This window comes from Rhinopithecus bieti, unplaced genomic scaffold (genome assembly GCF_001698545.2).
Source record: "Rhinopithecus bieti isolate Rb0 unplaced genomic scaffold, ASM169854v2 scaffold_81659, whole genome shotgun sequence".
NCBI classification, from domain to species: domain Eukaryota; kingdom Metazoa; phylum Chordata; class Mammalia; order Primates; family Cercopithecidae; genus Rhinopithecus; species Rhinopithecus bieti.
Genome location: NW_016837762.1, coordinates 406,924 through 425,974, shown reverse-complemented (window position 1 = coordinate 425,974; position 19,051 = coordinate 406,924). Strand labels below are relative to the sequence as shown.

General features: G+C 40.5%; 1 protein-coding gene across 1 annotated transcript in view; it reads left to right on the top strand.

Moving 5' to 3' along the window:
* The window catches only part of LOC108524831 (elongation factor 1-delta-like), a 108,449-nt gene extending 89,851 nt beyond the window's left edge, over positions 1-18,598 (top strand). The window contains exons 2-3 of the mRNA XM_017865934.1: positions 10,494-10,666; positions 17,681-18,598. Of these exons, the coding sequence (XP_017721423.1) occupies positions 17,742-18,527 (786 nt within the window). The 5' untranslated portion in view covers positions 10,494-10,666; positions 17,681-17,741 and the 3' untranslated portion in view covers positions 18,528-18,598. The remainder of the gene's footprint in view (positions 1-10,493; positions 10,667-17,680) is intronic.
* The last annotated feature ends 453 nt before the right edge of the window (positions 18,599-19,051 follow it).

Below are 19,051 nucleotides of genomic sequence, written 5' to 3'. Positions count from 1 at the left end.
TTTGTCCATTACATCAAGCTTTTTAATTGTCATATTTAAATCTGTATGATTACTATTTTTTTTGTTTGCTTAATACCAGTTTCTGAGAAACTATTCTTACTCTAGTGTACCTGAGGTTATTAAAAACGCCAACCCCAAAACCAAGTTGGCATTTAAATGGCCATGAGTTATAATGTTTTTCCTCTGACTAAACCTGAAATTGCACATAATAGAGCCAGCTTGATGTAGGAGATGACAAGGACATTTTAAATATTTGTCATTAAATGTGTGGCATCACCTCAACAATCAGTGCAGCATGAGATTCAACTCCAAAGCTACTGAAGGTATTCTTGCTGCGCTTCCTTCTGGAGGCTTCAGATAGAAGAGCCTGAAGAACATTAGCAGCATCAGAAAGCGTGGGAAGAATCTCTAGGTTATTCAATTTGTCCAGCCCTTCGGTGTGTAGTAAGCCAGCACCTAAATCAACTAAGATAACCGATATTTATCCTGATCTTGAAGTTCTTGGGGCTAAACTATTTCACAGTTTTTGTTGGTAGCTTGTGAGGAAACTCTTTCTGTTAAGAAATGCTTACCACCCCCCAGCCTCCATTTTGGCTCTTACTCATTTACTCTTTCCTTCTTTCTCTAATGTTTTTTGAGCACCTTCTCTAGGCAACTCACTGTAACAATGAATGTGTTACCTAGAAATGTCAAAGCGGACATTCTTTCTGACATTCTTGGAGTCTTAGAGTGTATAAATTAAAACTTAAACATAATTCAGAGTGAGAAAGTCCTTGTCAGAGTGAGAAAGACTCACATAACTCTTCGGCATATGTGTATTTTCCACTCACTGTTGATGCAGGTGATAGAATCAGAAGAATTATTTTCACTTTTATTTATTAATTTTATTAGCTGGAGCCAGGCATAGCAGCTCATGCTTGTAATTCCAGCACTTTGGGAGGCTGAAGTGGGAGGATGGCTTGAGGCCAGGAGTTCAAGACCAGCCTGGGCAACCATAGTGCCACCCCACCTCTACAAAAAAATAAAAATAAATTAGCCAGGCATGGTGGCATACACCTGTGGTGCCACCTACTCAGGATACTGAGACAGGAGGATTGCTTGAGCCCTAGAGTTCGAGGCTGCAGGGAACCATGATCACACCACTGCACTCCAGGTTGGGTGACAGAGTGAGACCTTGTCTCAAAAAAAGAAAAAAGAAAAATTGTATTAGCTGGAATCTATTTCCAAATCTTTGGTCAAATGCACTGACAGAAGGTGTAGCATTGCCTTTTTAAAAAGTTTTATTTACATGAAATTGACATATAATAACCTGCACATATTTATACAATTTGATAAGTTGTTTTGTTTTTGGTTTTGGTTTTTGAGACAGAGTCTTCCTCTGTCTCCCAGGCTGGAGTGAAGCGGCGTGACCTCGGCTCACTGCAACCTTCATCTCCTGGGTTCAGGTGATTCTCCTGCCTCAGCCTCCCAAGTAGCTGGGATTACAGGCATGTGCCCACCACACGCAGCTCATTTTTGTATTTTTAGTAGAGATGGGTTTCACTCTGTTGGCCAGACTGGTCTCGAACTTCTGACCTCAAGTGATCCGCCCGCCTTGGCCTCCCAAAGTGCTGGAATTACAGGCGTGAGGCACCACGCCCAGCCAATAAGTTTTGACGTAAGTATATACCTATGAATCCATCACCACCCCTTCAACATTTCATCCAGTGTCTTGGTAATCCCCTCATCCCATTCCTCCACCACTATCGCCGGGCAACCACTGATCTGTTTTCTGTCACTGAAGATTAGCTCACATTTTTTAGAATTTCATATTGGTGGAATCATACAGTGTGCAGCTTTTTGGTCTGCTTTCTTTCACTGAGCCTAGTTATTTTGAGACTCACCCATGCTGTAGCCTTCCTTTTATTGCTAAATAGCATTCTATTGTATAGATACACCAGTTTATTCATTCAGTTGTTGGTGGACATTTTGTTTCCAGTATTTGGCTATTATATAAGTGAAACTGTTATGAACATAATATACTCGTCTTTGCCTTCATTTCTCTTGAGTAGGTACCAAGAGTAGAATGGATGGATTATATGGTAGGTGTATGTTTAGATTTTTCAGAACTTTTTAAACTTTTTTCTGAAATGGTTTTACCATTGCATATGTGAATTCCAGTTGCTCCACATTTGGTTTGGTCAGTCTCTTTTAATTGTAGCCATCCTAATAGGTCAGTAGTGGTATGTCATCATGGTTTTAATTTGCATTTCTTTAATGACTAGTGATGCCAAACACATTTTCATGTACTTATTTGCCTTCTTCATTTTTATGAAGTATCTGCTCCTGTGTTTTGCCCATCTTTTAATTGCATTGTTTGTTCTTATTATTGAGTATGGAGATTTCCTCACATATTCTGGATATATGCTCGTTATCAAATAAATGCCTTGCAAATATTTTCTCCCAGTCTGTGTCTTATCTTTACATTCTCTTCACAGTGTCTTTCAAAAAGCAGAAGATTTTAATTTTGATAAAGTCCAGTTTATTAATTGCCTTCCATGGATCAGAGGTTTTCTTTTACATTTTCTTTTAGAAAATGTGTAGTTTTAGAGTTTGCATTTAGACCTGCAGTCCATCTTGAGTTAGTGTTTGCATGTGATATGAGGTATAGATCAACATTAATTTTTTTTTTTTTGCATATGGATGTCCAAGTGTTCTTTCGCGACTTATCAAAAAGACTATTTTTTCTCTACTTAATTGCCTTTGCACTTTTGTCAAAAATAAGTTGTCTATTTACTTATGGATCCATTTCTGGACTCACTGTTCTATCCCACTGACCTTTTTGCCTATCCTTATGCCAGTACCACACTGTCTTTAGTGTAGCTTTATGTCAAGTCTTGAAATTAGAAGGTTTTTTGTTTTGTTTTGTTTTGTTTTTTTAAGACAGAGTCTCCTTCTGTTGTCCAGGCTGGAGTACAATGGCGTGATCTCGGGTCACTGTAACCTCCACCTCCTGGGTTCAAGCAATGCTCCCTTCCTCAGCCTCCCAAGTATTACAGGTGCCCGCCACTACGCCCGGCTAATTTTTGTATTTTTAGTAGAAACGGTTTCGCCATGTTGGCCAGGCTGGTCTTGAACTCCTGACCTCAGATGATCTGCCTGACTTGGCCTCCCAAAGTGCTGGGATCACAGTCGTGAGCCACTGTGCCCACAGAAACAGGTAGTAATAATTCTCCAACGTTTTTCTTTTTCAGTGTCGTTTTGGCTATTCTTGATCCCTTGCATTTCTATTTGAATTTTTGTATCAGTTTGTAACTTTCTACCAAAAAATTTTTTTGCTAAGATTTTGACTGGTATTCCATTGAATCCACAGATCTGTTTTGTTATAGCTTAACAATACTGAGTCTTCTGACCAATGAACATAATATATCTCTCCATTTATTTAAATTTTCTGTAAATCCTTTTAGTAATATTATTTTAGTTTTCAATAAACATATCTGTCACATCTTTTGTCAGATTTTTTCCTAAATATTCATTATTTTTATGGCATTAAAACATTTTAATTTTGTTTTTCATTGCTAATGTAGAACACAATTGATTTTTGTGCATTTATCTTATATTCTACAGCCTTGCTGAGCTCACTGAGTAGTTCTTGTAACTTTTTTATAGGTTCCATCAGATTTTCTACATAGATGATTATTTTATCTGCAAATACAGTTTTATATCAATTGGATGCTCTTTGTTCTTTTTCTTGCCTGATAACACCATATAGAGCCTTCAGTACAATGTTAATAGAAGTAGTAAGAGTAGATGTTCTGCCTTGTTCCTGATCTTAAAAGGAAAGCAAGTATTCAGTCTTTCATCAAGTACTGTATCACCTGCAGGCTTTTTGTAAATGTCTTTTATTAGGTTGAGGAAGTTTCCTTGTTCTTACTCTGTTGAGTGTCTTTAAAGAGGGAAGTGGGCTAACCAGAGGTAGTTAGTTAAGACTTAAAGGGCCAAGTGTCATGTCAAAGGTGAAATGCTTAAGGAACTAAGCCTCCAAGTAGCCAGACCTGTTGGGAGTCTGAAGCAATAACTCAAGAATGAGATAATGAATACTACCACTGGTCAGTGTCACAGGGGTGAGGAAGAAGACACAGATCAAAAGATGTTTAAGCGGTAACAATGACATGATTTGGACAGAATAATTTCAAGGTTTCTGGCTTGGGTCACTGGGTAAATGTGGTGCCATTTCCGTAAAATAAAAAACACAGGCATTCAGGAGCTGCACATTTGGAGGAACCAGTTTTATACGTGCTGAGTTTGCACCAGGAAATAGTCAGTATGCAATTAAATAGAGATATCTAGGACACTGTGGAGAAGTAGGGGGTGGAGCCTGCACTTAGACATCATCAGCTCACAGAGGCAAGTTGAACCACAGGTGAGAATGCCCAATGATGTTGGAGCCACTGATGCAGCAGCTCTCTCAGTTACAGTCGTCATGTGACAGCCTGGTTCTGGCAACCACATTTCTCAAGTTAAACACTGTCCTAGTAGTTGGACACACAAAAAACAAAAATTTTCAGTTCTTTTATGAATGCAAATTGTAGTTAAATCCCTTAAACAGAAGAATAAGACATAAACTACCAGTACTTCTTCTCATAGACCATGTGGGCGTGTCAGGGATAGTGTAGAGAGGGAGATTTCTTGATGTTGTACCCTCTCACGAAAGAGAGCCACACAAGCCTAGGGGGGAAAAATGTGCCGTTAAGCCTTACCTTAATTTGAGAAAAGGCCAGGCATTTACTGGCATTTTGCTGGGACTTGCACAGTTGAGCAAGGAAGAATGCAAGTGTAAATGAAGTTAGATTTCAAGCCAGTAAAAACTGGTTCTGAAGCTTTTTTAAAAAGTAAAGTCTGCATGACATTAAAAACGGTGTAAAGAGTCCGCTTCAGCAAATCCCTGTATCACAGTTTCTGGAATAAAGATGGTTTAGGAGAAGGGTTACTTACTAGAGTTAGAAAATTTTAAATGTCTTCTTACATTTTGTTAGAAATTACCACTTGTTTTTAAAAGTTACAGCCAATTTTTTTAATGCAGACTTTTTAAAAGTCTGTATTATTATCTGGAAGACGTCTGATATATGATGGTGTTAAAATATATGTTGTAACACCACTGATTGTTTTTCCTTTGGCCCTCTCAGATTGTCCCATCTTGTTTTTCCATTGTCCATACTTCTGCATGAGGTAAGGTCCTGTGTTAGGCACCAGAGTGCTATATTTGTCACTCTTGGACATTCGGTGCTAATGTCACACCTGAGTGCCTTTGCCCAGGGTCCACTCATCTGCCTTGTGAACTTACTACTTGTCTGAGAACCCTTTCCCATCCCCTCTCTCCATCAGGAAGAGAAGACTGAAGCACTTTTTTGTGTCACCTCTGCACAGAGCAGGCACTCTGTATTGCAATGATTTGTGTATTGTTGTTCTGCTCCTTTTTTAGATGAAAAGATTCTGAAGAATAGAGATCTTGAACATAGCATCGTGCCAAACACATAACAGGTATTCAATAAATGGGCCTGCCAAAGAGAGGGAGGGAGGAAAATAGAGTCTTTGAGGAGACCCTGAAGAATCTGAACAGAAGGGACCTGAGACATAGGAAGACAAATGAGAAATAATAGTGTCGTGGAAGCCCAGGGAGCAGAGAATTTTAACAGGGGAAGACTGGTCATTAGTGTTCATTGCTATTGAGAGCCAATGAGATACTGAACATCCACGTTGTATTTTTAGGATCTGAGAAAAGATTTCCTCAGCCATAATCATACCACAGGTAATACTGCAAACATCATTACCCGTATTGAGCAAAGATGTGTTGGCAACAAGAGGTGGCTGGTGACCTTTTGGAGGGAGAAATCAATTGACCTGTTTGACTTGGTGATATCCATCATTCTGATACTCTATACTATTGTTTTTTCCTAGTGGCAAACCCGCTGATTAGTAGGTCATCTCAGTTGAAAACTGAATAGAGTTCAAAAATAAGAAATGTTTGCAGGACACGCAGTATAGCTGGGTCAGCTTGAGATTTGGGAATTAATTTGGTAAATCCATACAGGCCTGAAATCTTCTTGGTGGACCATTTCTATGGAGGTGACAATGAGAAAAATGGTTACAGTTGTAAAATTATATTGTTCTCAATATAATTACAGCTATCTCACAACAAGCAAAATAATTCAGGAGTTCTATTTAAAAGCTGCCAATAGGGCTGGACACAGTGGCTCATGCCCGTAATCTCAGCCTTTTAGGAGGCCAAGGCAGGAAGATCACTTGAGGTCAGGAGCTCAAGACCAGCCTAGGCAAACCCCATCTCTACGGAAAAAAAGCTACCAAGATCCACAAGGAAAGCATGGCTACAAAGTGAGGAAATGTCTTTCTACAGACTGTTTGAACAATCTGAGGGAAAGAAGATTAAAATCTTATTACCAGGAAGAATAAAATTTCCATGATACTGTAACATCATTTAATATAAATTACGTAACTTCTCGAAGGATAATAAAATAATTCAAAAGAGATTAGTGTATTGGATTTATAGGGGAATAGAGACCTTTAAAAACATAATGGTCAGCCAGGCATGATGGCTCACGCCTGTAATCCCAGAACTTTTAGAGGCCGAGGCAGGAGGATCACTTGAGCCCAGGAGTTCAAGACCAGCCTGGGCAGCATGGTGAAACTCCATCTCTACAAAAAATACAAAAAATAGCTGGGCATGGTGGTGCACACCTGTAGTCCCAGCTGCTCAGATGGCTGAGGTGGGGGGTTTGCTTGAGCCTGGGAGATGGAGGCTGCAGTGAGCCATGATTGCTGTCACTGCACTCCAGCCTGGGTGACAGATAGAGAGCCTGTCTCAAAAATAATGATAATGATAATAATGGTCATTAAAACAGAAAATGTCCATTTATGTATTTAAAATTATTTATTTATACTATAAGTTTTGAAATTCCTCTTAGCCCAAAGCCTGTATCATCATTCTTCTGACCACTTGAAAAAAAAAAAAAATTCCACTTTGGCTGTTGCTATACAGAAGGAGAGATGGACTTAACATTGTAATCTATAAATATTCTCATGTAGACAAACCACGCTAAATGTTCCGTGGTTGATTGTCCTTCATGTGGCAGCCAATTTAACTCTTTTGAAAGAATGATTTACTTTACTTTTCCATGTTCACAGGTTTAATACTACTTTTGAATAAATAAAAATTCTTCCTTGTTTACATTGCTCTAATATTTTAACAATAGAAAAGTCAAGTTGTTCTCACTTTTCTTCATTAAAGAAGTGTGTTAAATGAGCTAGATCCCCATCTGTTTCTATTCTTTATGAGGGGAAAATGAGTTGGGCAGGAGAGAGATGGAGTTGGACACATCAGGAACTTCTCTTGCCTCTCTTAGGTCATTTAATTTGTAGAGGTTTAGAGGACTTGATGTACCTCTGAAGTAGGGTAGAGGATTTTTTTCCTAATCGTAATTTAAATGTCAGGAATACATAATGCTTTTGTCTAAAATGCATTTTAGTGTGAAAAGCCTCAACATGGATACTTTATTAGTAATGCAGTTACTTTCTTATATACTCTGGCAAAAATTTGAATTTTCTTACTTTTTCTCTTTCATTCTGTGAACCTCAAAGACTTCCTGGCAACTGTTACACAGGGTAAACCTAGTTGAGTGAGCCAGATCACTCCTCAATCGCAGAGTTGATGCAGTGAGAATTTGCTTGAAACCAATAATTGTTTTTAGGAAAGTAGAGAAAGACTTTTAATTCCTTTTAGATATTACACACATTTAACAATTGTTATGGTGGTATAGTTTAAGGCATGAACTTGAACTTTGGAGTCAGATAAAACCTGTGTTCAGATCTTCTCTCCTCCAATTCCTACGTGTTTGACTCTGTGTCTCAGCATCTTCATCTATAAAACAGGGTGATTAGGAGAAATCAATGAGATAATCCATGCCAAAGGCTTCGCGCAGAATCTGGCCAGTTTTAAGCATGCAGTAAATGATGGCTGTTATTGTAATGCATTCTAGATGCATATGTACTTCATTCTGTGTTTTCAGCTGGACTCTTTTTTTTTTTTTTTTTTTTTTTTTTTGAGACGGAGTCTTGCTCTGTCACCCGGGCTGGAGTGCAGTGGCCAGATCTCAGCTCACTGCAAGCTCCGCCTCCCGGGTTTACGCCATTCTCCTGCCTCAGCCTCCCAAGTAGCTGGGACTACAGGCGCCCGCCACCTCGCCCGGCTAGCTTTTGTATTTTCAGTAGAGACGGGGTTTCACCGTGTTAGCCAGGATGGTCTCAAACTCCTGACCTCGTGATCCGCCCGTCTCGGCCTCCCAAAGTGCTGGGATTACAGGCTTGAGCCACCGCGCCCGGCCCTCAGCTGGACTCTTAAAGACAAAGGCACACTATGCAGACATGCCTGGTGTACACTCTGTGTGATAATAACGCCTTTCCTTAGAGACTTCTGTTTCATCTCATACACGCTCTTATTTGGCCCCGTGACACCAGTGTGGTGGAGAAAGACACAGTCACCAAAGAGCTTGAGCTTCGGCTTTCCTGATTGCCGAATTTCTCCCACTTAGCACCCAGTCTTTTGTGCCCTAGGATTCTATCTTGCTTTATATTTGAAAATTAAACACTGTTCTTGAAATTTGGGTAGGAATGTATGTTTTTTCCTCCTATTATATCGTTATCTCAAACTTTTAAAAATGCTTTTAGTTTATATTTCCTTACTAGAAAAAACTGTATTGTCATTAGGGTGAGGGAGATTCAGGCAGTCTCATGGGCTTTTAGAAATGATTTCATAAAAGTTACTCATTGTTTTGAAGTTCATGGTACATTTCAACTTGACTAAATTATTCTAGGTCCTGGGAGGGAAGTGGTGCAGGTGATTCTCAGAATTGGTAAAATAACTTAATAATCTAATACATAAATATGATTGCTGGATTATAATTATAGTTATAATTGCTGGATTATAATGGCAACTCTCAGTTGGGCATACTTGTAAAAAAAAATGCTTTTCTCTCCAGAAAATCTGTTGTGGTTTGGAGACCTGCTGCTGAAAGGGCATAAAGAGAACAAAATTTGTATTAGTATGGAAGTATATTCTTAATTTGGTAAAAAGAACCAGCTCCTAAATATCAACAAATATTAAAACGTATTTAGCATCTAGGAAACCAAAATAAACAGTGATTTCCGAAATGACCCCTAAATTCCTTACAATGTTATATATCTGTTGATTCCAGGCACTGGGAAGAGAAAAGGCAAATCTCGTCTTCTCACATTGCAACCAGACACAGCACAAAAGGAGTGTTGTGTGTTTGTGACAGAGAGAGATTGCTGATGGACATGGGCATAGCCCTGAGGCATGGCTGGAGAAGATGAATTATAGAGTGATGATTTCTGCACAGTCAGTTAAGGAAAAAAGTGCAGAACATTTCCACATACATAGAGCAAGAGGGAAGGCAGGAAAGGACATAAAAATACAAAATCCAGGAGAGAGAGAGAAAGAAACTGGGTGACAGGACAAGCAGGAATCTTGAGTGAAGAAGTGCTGGTTTTTCTTAGACCACCAAATCCATTGACCATTTTAGTTGAAAGCTAGGCAGAATCCACGCAAGGATAATAATATTGACTTTTTATTTGTGAGTGGAGGCCTGTCATTACTTCTATGGCTAAGGCTTGTTGTCTAGACCTCTGACTCCACTGCCAGGCAGTGGGAACTTCTGGAGAAGCTATCTGCCAGCTGGAGCACAGGATGGAAGGGGTGGGTGGCAAGCAACAGCGGGTTCCCGGCACTGCTGCCTGACACACGCCCACAACCGGTTCCTTCCTGGTCATCACCAGTCATCTCTCATCTCCCTCTTCCAGCCAACTTATTTGGTGGCCAGCCAAATAAGACATTGAATAAAGAAGGATGTTCATTCTGTGTTATGTGTATGGTTTGAAACTTAAAGGCATGAGGGAATGTAAAAATGCTTCCCCAAAACTGTTTAAAAATCTGTAAGAGTTTGGGAAATGATACAACAAATTAGACTTGGAATTTACATAGGCATTTATTCTTTAATAGTGAACTGTGTTTGCTTTATGGCGTTGCACCCGTGAAGATGAAGTTTCATGTGGCAACCATTACACCACTTTTGTTACCATCCACTCTGAGTCACATCTGTTCAAATTCCCCAGTCTTCTGCAACTAATGGTTTTTTTGTTTTGTTTTTGTTTTTTTTTGGATCTCTCCTCCCTGTGCTATTAACTGTAGAAAGGAGGGGCTACTTAGTAATTCTACACCTGTTCAAGTCCACGCCTATCAACTTGTTAAGCTTCCCAAACAAGTGCAGGGTAAAGCATGAGAACATAAGAGTCTGGGGCGGTGGCGGCTGCAACGGTGGCTGTGACGGTGGCTGCCACTGGGTTTGGCTTTTTGGATTTTTGTTCAGAGTCTCTAATGTATCCCTGACAATGGCGGTTGATGACAGCAATTTATTTTCCAGACCGAAGAACAAACTAAATTCATCTCAAAATGATTATAAATCATCAAGACGGAGTAGCCTGCCACCTGAACTACTCATAGGAAATGACATTAGAGGAAGACTTCAAAGAAACATTAAGAATTTGGATCCCATTCACCTGAGACACCCGAAGAAGAGACCATCCATATTTCCAGGTAGGAATTGTTTACATTTATATCATCCAATTGAAACAAAACCAAACACACAGACACACACACACACACACACACACACACACACACAGATTATATTTCCCTTGTTACAATCAGTTGTTCATTTAAAATTAACTTGGGTTACATTCAAAGACTTTAAGTAAATAAACATGTTTGAATATACAAGTTAGAATAATTGTTTGATCTGAAAGCACCCTATCTTCTTCCTTTTATTTTCTTTATTGATTGTAACATCTTTAAGGACCTGTAAATAGGCAGCTATTTTATTACTTGTTGGCATCAGCAGGAACGTGAAACTGCTTTGCTTGCAATCCTGAAGAATTCCATTGCTGTATTTCTTTCTCTGGCTTTTTTTTTTTTTTTTTTGCAATATTACTGGATTGTTGAGTGAAGTTGATGGTTGTGTGCACCAAAAATTAACACCATTAAATACTCCAATACATGTTTCAAATTCCTGTCTTGCATCAGAGCCTAAAACCATTTGTAGTAAAAAGCTCACCTCAACGGTGTGGATGGTAAAATGTATTAGAGCACAGGAGACATGGATTTCAGTCTTGTTAAAGGGACTCTGATGTCTGCCCCAGATGTTTATGTGTGGATATTATAGATATTTAGATTATCAGAGATACCTGTGACTGTGAACCTTAATTGAGCTATCTAAGTGATCACTGGAGAGCATGAATTATGTAGCCAATTTGATTTCAATACTGTTTGCTTTGGAATTCCCAGGAAAACTGAAAGTGGCCTTTTGTTATGGCTGATTGATTTATTGGAGCCTTCTTTATGGGGGACAGATGAGACTAAATTATTTTTTGGTTTTCTGTATTCATAGAGTTAACCCAACGCTTGAGGGCTAACTCTATGAATATAGGAAACAAAAAAATAATTTAGTCAAGTTTTACTTTATACAAATTATATGGACTACCCGAACAGCTGACTCTTTATACTGCTTCTGGAAAGCAAGAAGATGAAGATGATTTAGAGATATGGGACTCAAGGCCGTGAGCTAAAAATTACGTTTCTTAAAGAAGCTATTTTAATACATTTCTTCAGTTCAGTGATACTGCCCTAGTGTCACACTCTTCTGCAGAAAAGAAGCAAAACTCAGCCTGGAGTGGGCCAGAAGGTGTAAGCGTGTAAGTGTGTTAAGGGGAAGGAGAGGGGAATGGTATGAAAAGTGCTGGAAAGAGGAGCATTTGGGTGCCTGAAATATTTCACAGAACACAGTCACTTTCTGCCTATTCACTTGGATCTCCTGAGGGTACCAAGGAGCTCAGGCCTGCTGTGTTTCCTAAAACTATGTGGTATGATGTACTTTCTGACGAGTTGGTTCACTAGCCCTTCTTCCAGAACCGCCTTGCAGGGCAGTTCTTCACCTTCTGCTTTTTCTTCACTTACTTTATTCTTTTTAAATTATTTCTGGATTCAGGTACGTTATAATTTATCCTGCACTTCTCTGCCACCACCGACATAGCCCCAACCCCATGCTTCATGAAGGCTTCTTCTTTCCAAACAACTGGATCCAGGGAAATGCCTCACTCCTGCAGCCAGCATTCCTGCTTTGCCCTCTCCTTCTATAAGGTCGTCTGGCCCTGGCTGGTAGCTATAGCCACAGACTTATGAGAAGGCCTCTTGGCTTGAATCTTACATAAGTTGTCCTTTCTAAGATCTTGAGTTGACATAATTAATTTGACCAGGTGGAGTTGTGAAAAGAGCACTGAACTTCAGGGAGCTGAGTCCTAGTCTAAACTATGTCCTTAACTGCCTGTGTATGTTCTCCAAGCTACCTCACTGACCCCTGTGACCCTCAACTATACCACCTGTTTCTGCTCTTTCTGTGCCCAGTACCCTCGTTAGGGGCAGCAGCAGGAGAGGGGCCCTTCCTACCCCTCTCCCAGCCTCTCCACCAGGGTCTCCAGTGGACAAGTTAGAGAGTCACCTGTCCATACTTTGTGCAATACTTACTGGCTACTTGATTTCTAAATCCCCTGCTACCTAAACCACGATTCCACCGTCAGTCAGGCAGGTTTCACTAACCGACTGATTTTTACAGTGGATGATTTAGAAACTCCCCTGGGCCATCAGTTTCCCCACGGTGCCTACGTACCACCTGAAAACAGAAATGCACACAGATTGTGATAACCATTCCCATTCTAGCTATGCAGTGACACATAAAGAATAGGCATGATAGATGTAGAACCCAATGGTCAGAGAAATTAAGGCACATCTCAAAATTAATAAACATCAAAACTAAGACTCAGACCTTGGTCTTTTGACTCCAACACTGAAGCTGTTTCTACTCTCTTCCACTGTATTCCATTGTTATCACTTGTCTGATGAGATTCAAGGCTTGAAGACATGTCAGTGTTCCAATCAGCTTTCACTCTGACCCTTATATACATACAGACAACTATATCCTCTGCCTGAAGTCTTGTATTTTAAATCCTGAACCAAATTACTGATTGATTCATTGATCACTTCATTCACAAAATATTCATTTGGTTCTTACACTGTGTTAAGGATAAAACTTCAAGGATCTAACTGCACATTACCCTTTTGTTCTTTTTACCCATTGCTCCTTTAGGGCCATCTCACACTGCAGATAGTTACCTAAAATGCAAATCCACTTGTTTCATTCTCTTGCATAAAATTCCTCAAGGTTGCCACTGCCCTTAGGATGAAGTCCAAACTCTTTAATTTGAAGTACAAGAGATGCAAATTCTGGCCACTGCTTCCATCCCCAGCCTCTTTTCTAGCCCTCCTTCCCCTTGTGTTCCAACAAACTTAGCCACTTTCAGATCCCCATGGTCCTTCACATTTGCAATTCTAGGGTAAGTATTGTCTACTCTACCTGAACAGTTTCACTGAACCAATTTCTACCTTGGCTTTGGGGGTCAGCTTGAGATCCCCTCTTCCAGGAAGTTTTCTTGACTCCAGTGTTTGGGTTGGGTCCTTTCTACATCATCCTCAGAACACCTGTACTTTTCCCTGTCATAGCACTTATCACACTATATTGTCATTGTCTGTTTACTTCTCTGTGTCTCCCACTTACCAGTGACCCAGGAACCATATCAGTCTTGTTAACTGTTGTTTACCTATCACGATGCCAGGCACACAGTGTGCATTCAATAAATATTTATTCAGTTGACTCAACTCACACTGAATGGAATTAACTCTTGGTGTACCTTGTGTGTTCTGGCATCTCCCAGACTCCATGGCATTCTCCCTCACCTCCCAACATACAGACACACACTACACATGCACACCCTGCATTTCTGTTAGGCCTTTTCTTCCATTCTTCCCCTAGTTAAAGGCCAAATCCTAGGCTTTCATCTTCCTCTGACCTCCTTTAGTTCTCCTTGATGCCACCTCCTTGGCCTCAGGACAGCATTATAGTAACTTTATGTTTGTATGGAAACTCTCTGAAAACAGAGACTATCTTGGTTACTTCCTTGCGTGGCTCATTTGTCTAGCGGGGGGAATTGCACAAAGTAGGTGTCGTATCAACATCTAGTGGTTAATTAACTGATTTGCTGTGAAGCTGTGTCAACTCCATGGAGCCTATCTGATTCTGGCTCCAAGAAAGAATTAGTTGATAAACAGAGATTGCCAAAGGGAAAGGTCTTTATACTGATTTTTATAACAATCTGAACTCCTAGTGGGGGGAAAATGCAGGTATGGCTTATCTTAGTGTGTCATTCATTCATTCATTGTTAGGATTCTGCTATATGCTGGGAACGGTTCTAGGCCTTGGAAAGAGAGCAGAAAACCAGACAGTTTCTGGTTTAGGCTGATGGGAAAGAATTTGCCTAGCAGAGTACCTTGCATATTGCACACCTCAATAAATATCTCCAGAGTAAAGGAATGAATGACCCTCATGGTCACAGCAACAAATCTGAAAAGAAGAAACAAATTATATTTTAAGTCATATTTATATAAAACATCAAAACTAACATTTTGTCTTCCATTAAAAAAGCCTCAACAATAGAATGTTAGTGTGTGTTATTCGGCTGAGGTTCTATGGTCTTGGGTCTTAAGAGACCAGGCCTTAAAAGTCTAGGCCTCTGTAGCACACAGGCAGCCTGGTTTCTTGCTCCTTCTGAAAGAACTCCAGCAGCTGAGTTCACAGCAGTGGGCCTGGCTTGGTTTAAGGAAGCAAAAGAGAGAGAGAGAAGTGGTCCTGACACACACCATGCCCACAGACATGTCAGATTAAAATGAGTGTCTCACCCTGTACCTGGAAAAAGGGGGACTCAGGCACCAGGTGTGATGGGTTGTTCATTCAGCACTCTTAAGCCAGCAAGTTGGGGTGTTTAATCAGCTAGTTCTTATAATATCATACTGATTTTACAGTCATCTGTTGTGAAAAGCAAGGAACCATCTGCTTGGAGGAAACAGGCGGTTCCAGGTACTTCCTTGTTGCTTAGTCAGAGGACAAGTGTGATGAGGTCTGTTCGTGGCCAAGAGGAGAAGAGGGCCCCAGCCAGGACTCACATGGCAGGAACACCAGCTTGTAGGCTAACGTTGCTTCTCGTTTTTAAGTCAAAATTCTATTCCAAACACAAGTTGTTTTTTTCTCAAATCTACAATCTAAAAACCTTACTTAAAATTATTTTATTTTTATAGTTAAGTGGATTTTGAGCATTTCTAAAGTTAGACTGCTGTATTTGTTTTCTTCCTGCATGTAGGTTTTTATTGGAAACACAAGGTAGTCATAGGAACAATGGTGGCTAGATGCTTTCTGGCCTTCCTTCGGGTGAACAGACTCTGTCAAAGAGCTATAGAGATGGGGATCTGGTCTGGGTTCCCTCCTCAGAGCTTCCTCATCAGAGGCACAGTGAAGGCACTCTGTGATTTGGCATGTCTCGTTAAGTGTTATGTTCTCTGTTAGAATTCTGTCATTCTAGACAGTGTGGCGATTCCTCAAGGATCTAGAACTAGAAATACCGTTTGACCCAGCCATCCCATTACTGGGTATATACCCAAAGGATTATAAATCATGCTGCTATAAAGACACATGCACACATATGTTTATTGCGGCACTATTTACAATAGCAAAGACTTGGAACCAACCCAAATGTCCATCAATGACGGACTGGATTAAGAAAATGTGGCACATATACACCATGGAATACTATGCAGCCATAAAAAAGGATGAGTTCATGTCCTTTGTAGGGACGTGGATGCAGCTGGAAACCATCATTCTGAGCAAACTATCACAAGGACAGAAAACCAAACACCACATGTTCTCGCTCATAGGTGAGAATTGAACAAGGAGAACACCTGGACACAGGAAGGGGAACATCACACATCGGGGCCTGTCATGGGGTGGGGGGAGAGGGGAGGGATAGCATTAGGAGATACACCTAAATGAATGATGACTTAATGGGTGCAGCACAGCCAACATGGCACAGTATATATATGTAACAAACCTGCACATTGTGCACATGTACCCTAGAACTTAAAGTATAATAATAAAAAAAAAGAATTCTATCATTCTGGAAGCCTGCAGACAGGTATGTTTGATGACATTTCAGTGGGGCCTTCAGGAGACATGCAGAACTTATGATCAGGGCATCCATAAACATGTGCTGTGAAAAGAGTGCCTCCTGAGATTGTGTTCAGTGGCCTTAGGTTGCGAGTGGGCTCAGTGGTTACAGTTTGTGAGTACAGGAACCATGTTTTCCTACACCGTGGTATTCCCCACAGCACTTACTACAGGGTTAAGTGCTTAATAGCTGGTGAAGTCATCAGGCAAGGTGGAAGACACGACATGCAAGAAGTGTGTCACAGCCACTCCACTGGCCACTCCCCTGCCCATCTGGTCACACAACTTCCTTAAATAACTGCTTCTCAGGCAGGCCTTGCTCAGGGCCAAAGTCAAGGGAGCCTCAGAGACAAGAGTTTGAACTCTTCCTCTCATGAAAGGACTTCAACTCAGGGATTTCACAAAGTCAGTATCTGCTTCACAATTGGTTTCAAGTTCTGATCCCCCATCTTACTAAACGTGTAATCTGGGATAAGCCACTGGCCCTCTCTGAACCTGTTTCTTCATCTGTGAAATGGGAATGCAAACACAAGTTTCACCAGCTGTCTTAAACCCAAATGAGATAATGCATAACTACAAAATGATATACAGATGAGGTTCTGTACTATTCTTATTCCTTGGTGGCATTAAAGGTTTTGTTTTTCATAATTAGTACTTTTTCTTTGAATGTGTGGGTGGTAGATGCAGTTGGAACCCTTTTGCAACTCTTCATGGTTGGAAAGTTATCTAAAGTTGCTAATCAGACCCTCCGCTAATGTAAATTATATATAATGAGACACTGCTAAACACCCATTAATTTTAACTTTCTCATTAAAAAGGATGACATAGAAACCCTTCTTTGTAGTCAGTATAGATGTATTTTCTCAAAGCGAATCATTAAACTTAAGGGTTTTGTCATGTGAGGCCTCTGAAAATTGTACAATATTAGAAATATCAATGTCTGTGTTTAATAAACTTACTGGTAGCTTTACTGTGTTGAATGTCTCTAGCTAATGTTGTTTGTTTAAAACTTTGCTTTTGGAAATTTAGCCCTTCAACTTTTCTTTAACAAAATCTTGGAATGAACTTCTGATTTTTTTTAAAAAACCTGCTTATATGTAATATTGTAAATGAGCCCACCTCTTGAAAGTAATTTACTTTTAAAAAAATAATACTTAAGTAATTTACTTAAATAGATTTAATTTTAAAACCTTTAAATATCAACACATTTTATTTAAAATTTGATATATATGGCCTTTCCTGTTTAAAATACTGATGTAACAAAACTGAGATAGCCTGTTTACTTATTTATTACAATAAATACATAAAATTTATTTACAATAAATACATAAAATTTACTTACAATAAATACGTAACATTTATTTATTCGACAAGTTTATTAATGAGGATGGAGTTTTGTTTTGTTTTGCTTTGTTTTCTAAAAAAGGACAAAACACCCCTTTCCTTAGGCGTCCCGTGTCCCGCGATTCCTCCTCCCTGGTTGCCACGTCCTTGGCTGGCGTCAGAAAAATGGCTACAAACTTCCTAGTACAGGAGAAGATCTGGTTTGATAAGTTCAAACATGACGTTGCAGAAAGGAGATTCTACGAGCAGATGAACGGGCCTGTGGCCGGTGCTTCCCGCCAGGAGAACGGAGCCGGCGTGATCCTCGTGATACTGTCAGAGCCAGAGAGAACATCCGGAAATCCCTGGCCGGAAGCTCAGGCCCTGGGGCATCTGGCGGCCCCAGTGGAGACCACAGTGAGCTCATCGTCCGGATCGCCAGTCTGGAAGTGGAGAACCAGAGAGGCCGGGCTGAATGTGCTGGAGAAGATCTTGCCCGGCCACCAGGCCACAGCCCCGCAGACCCAGCACGTGTCTCCCCTGCGCCAAGCGGAGTCCCCGGCCAAGAAGCCAGCCACAACAGCAGAGGATGACGAGGACGATGACACTGACCTGTTTGGCAGCAACAGTGAGGCAGCACAGCTGCGGGAGGAGCGGCTGCAGCAGTACGCAGAGAAGAAGGTCAAGAAGCCCGCGCTGGTGGCCAGGTCCTCCATCCTGCTGAATGTCAAGCCTTGGGAGGATGAGATGGACGTGGCCCACCTGGAGGCCTGTGTGCGCTTCATCCAACTGGACGGGCTGGTGTGGGAGGCCTCCCAGCTGGTGCCCGTGGGCTACGGTTTCTGGAAGCTGCAGATTCAGTGTGTGGTGGAGGACAAGGTGGAGACAGACTTGGGGGAGGAGGAGATCACCAAGTTTGAAGAGCCTGTGCAGAGTGTCAACATGCAGCTTTCAACAAGATCTGAAGCCTGAGTGCATGTGTGTATGCACGTGTGCGTGAGGCCCTGCCACAATTAAACACTGAGACGGGCAAAAAAAAAAAAAAAAAAAAAAGGGGATGAAAACAAACTTAGTGAGGCTATTAATGGTAACCTGGTTACTTTTAAGGAAAACAAAAATGCCAATACTGTATTATTTACGTGCATGATTTATTAACAAGGGGAAACTGTTTTTACCTTTATGTAGGAACTGATAGTGAGCCCAGTATGAGCAGAAAATGTTAGATTTATAGCTCAACTTCAGGTTTTTCTCCCTGTCATGAAAAAAAAAACAAACAAAAAAACAGAGTTCTGAATTCAAGACTTGACTTATAAGTATATTAAGAAGTGACTTGAAGAGCTGTAACCTAAAAGCAGTTCCTTTTCCATTGTTGCTCTATAGTTAATGTGTAGTTACAGATTTGAGAGCTTCCACACACTTTTCTCTCACATTCCTAAATAATGTTCTAATTATATATGCATATCTGGACTATGAAAATACTTTTACTCAATATACTT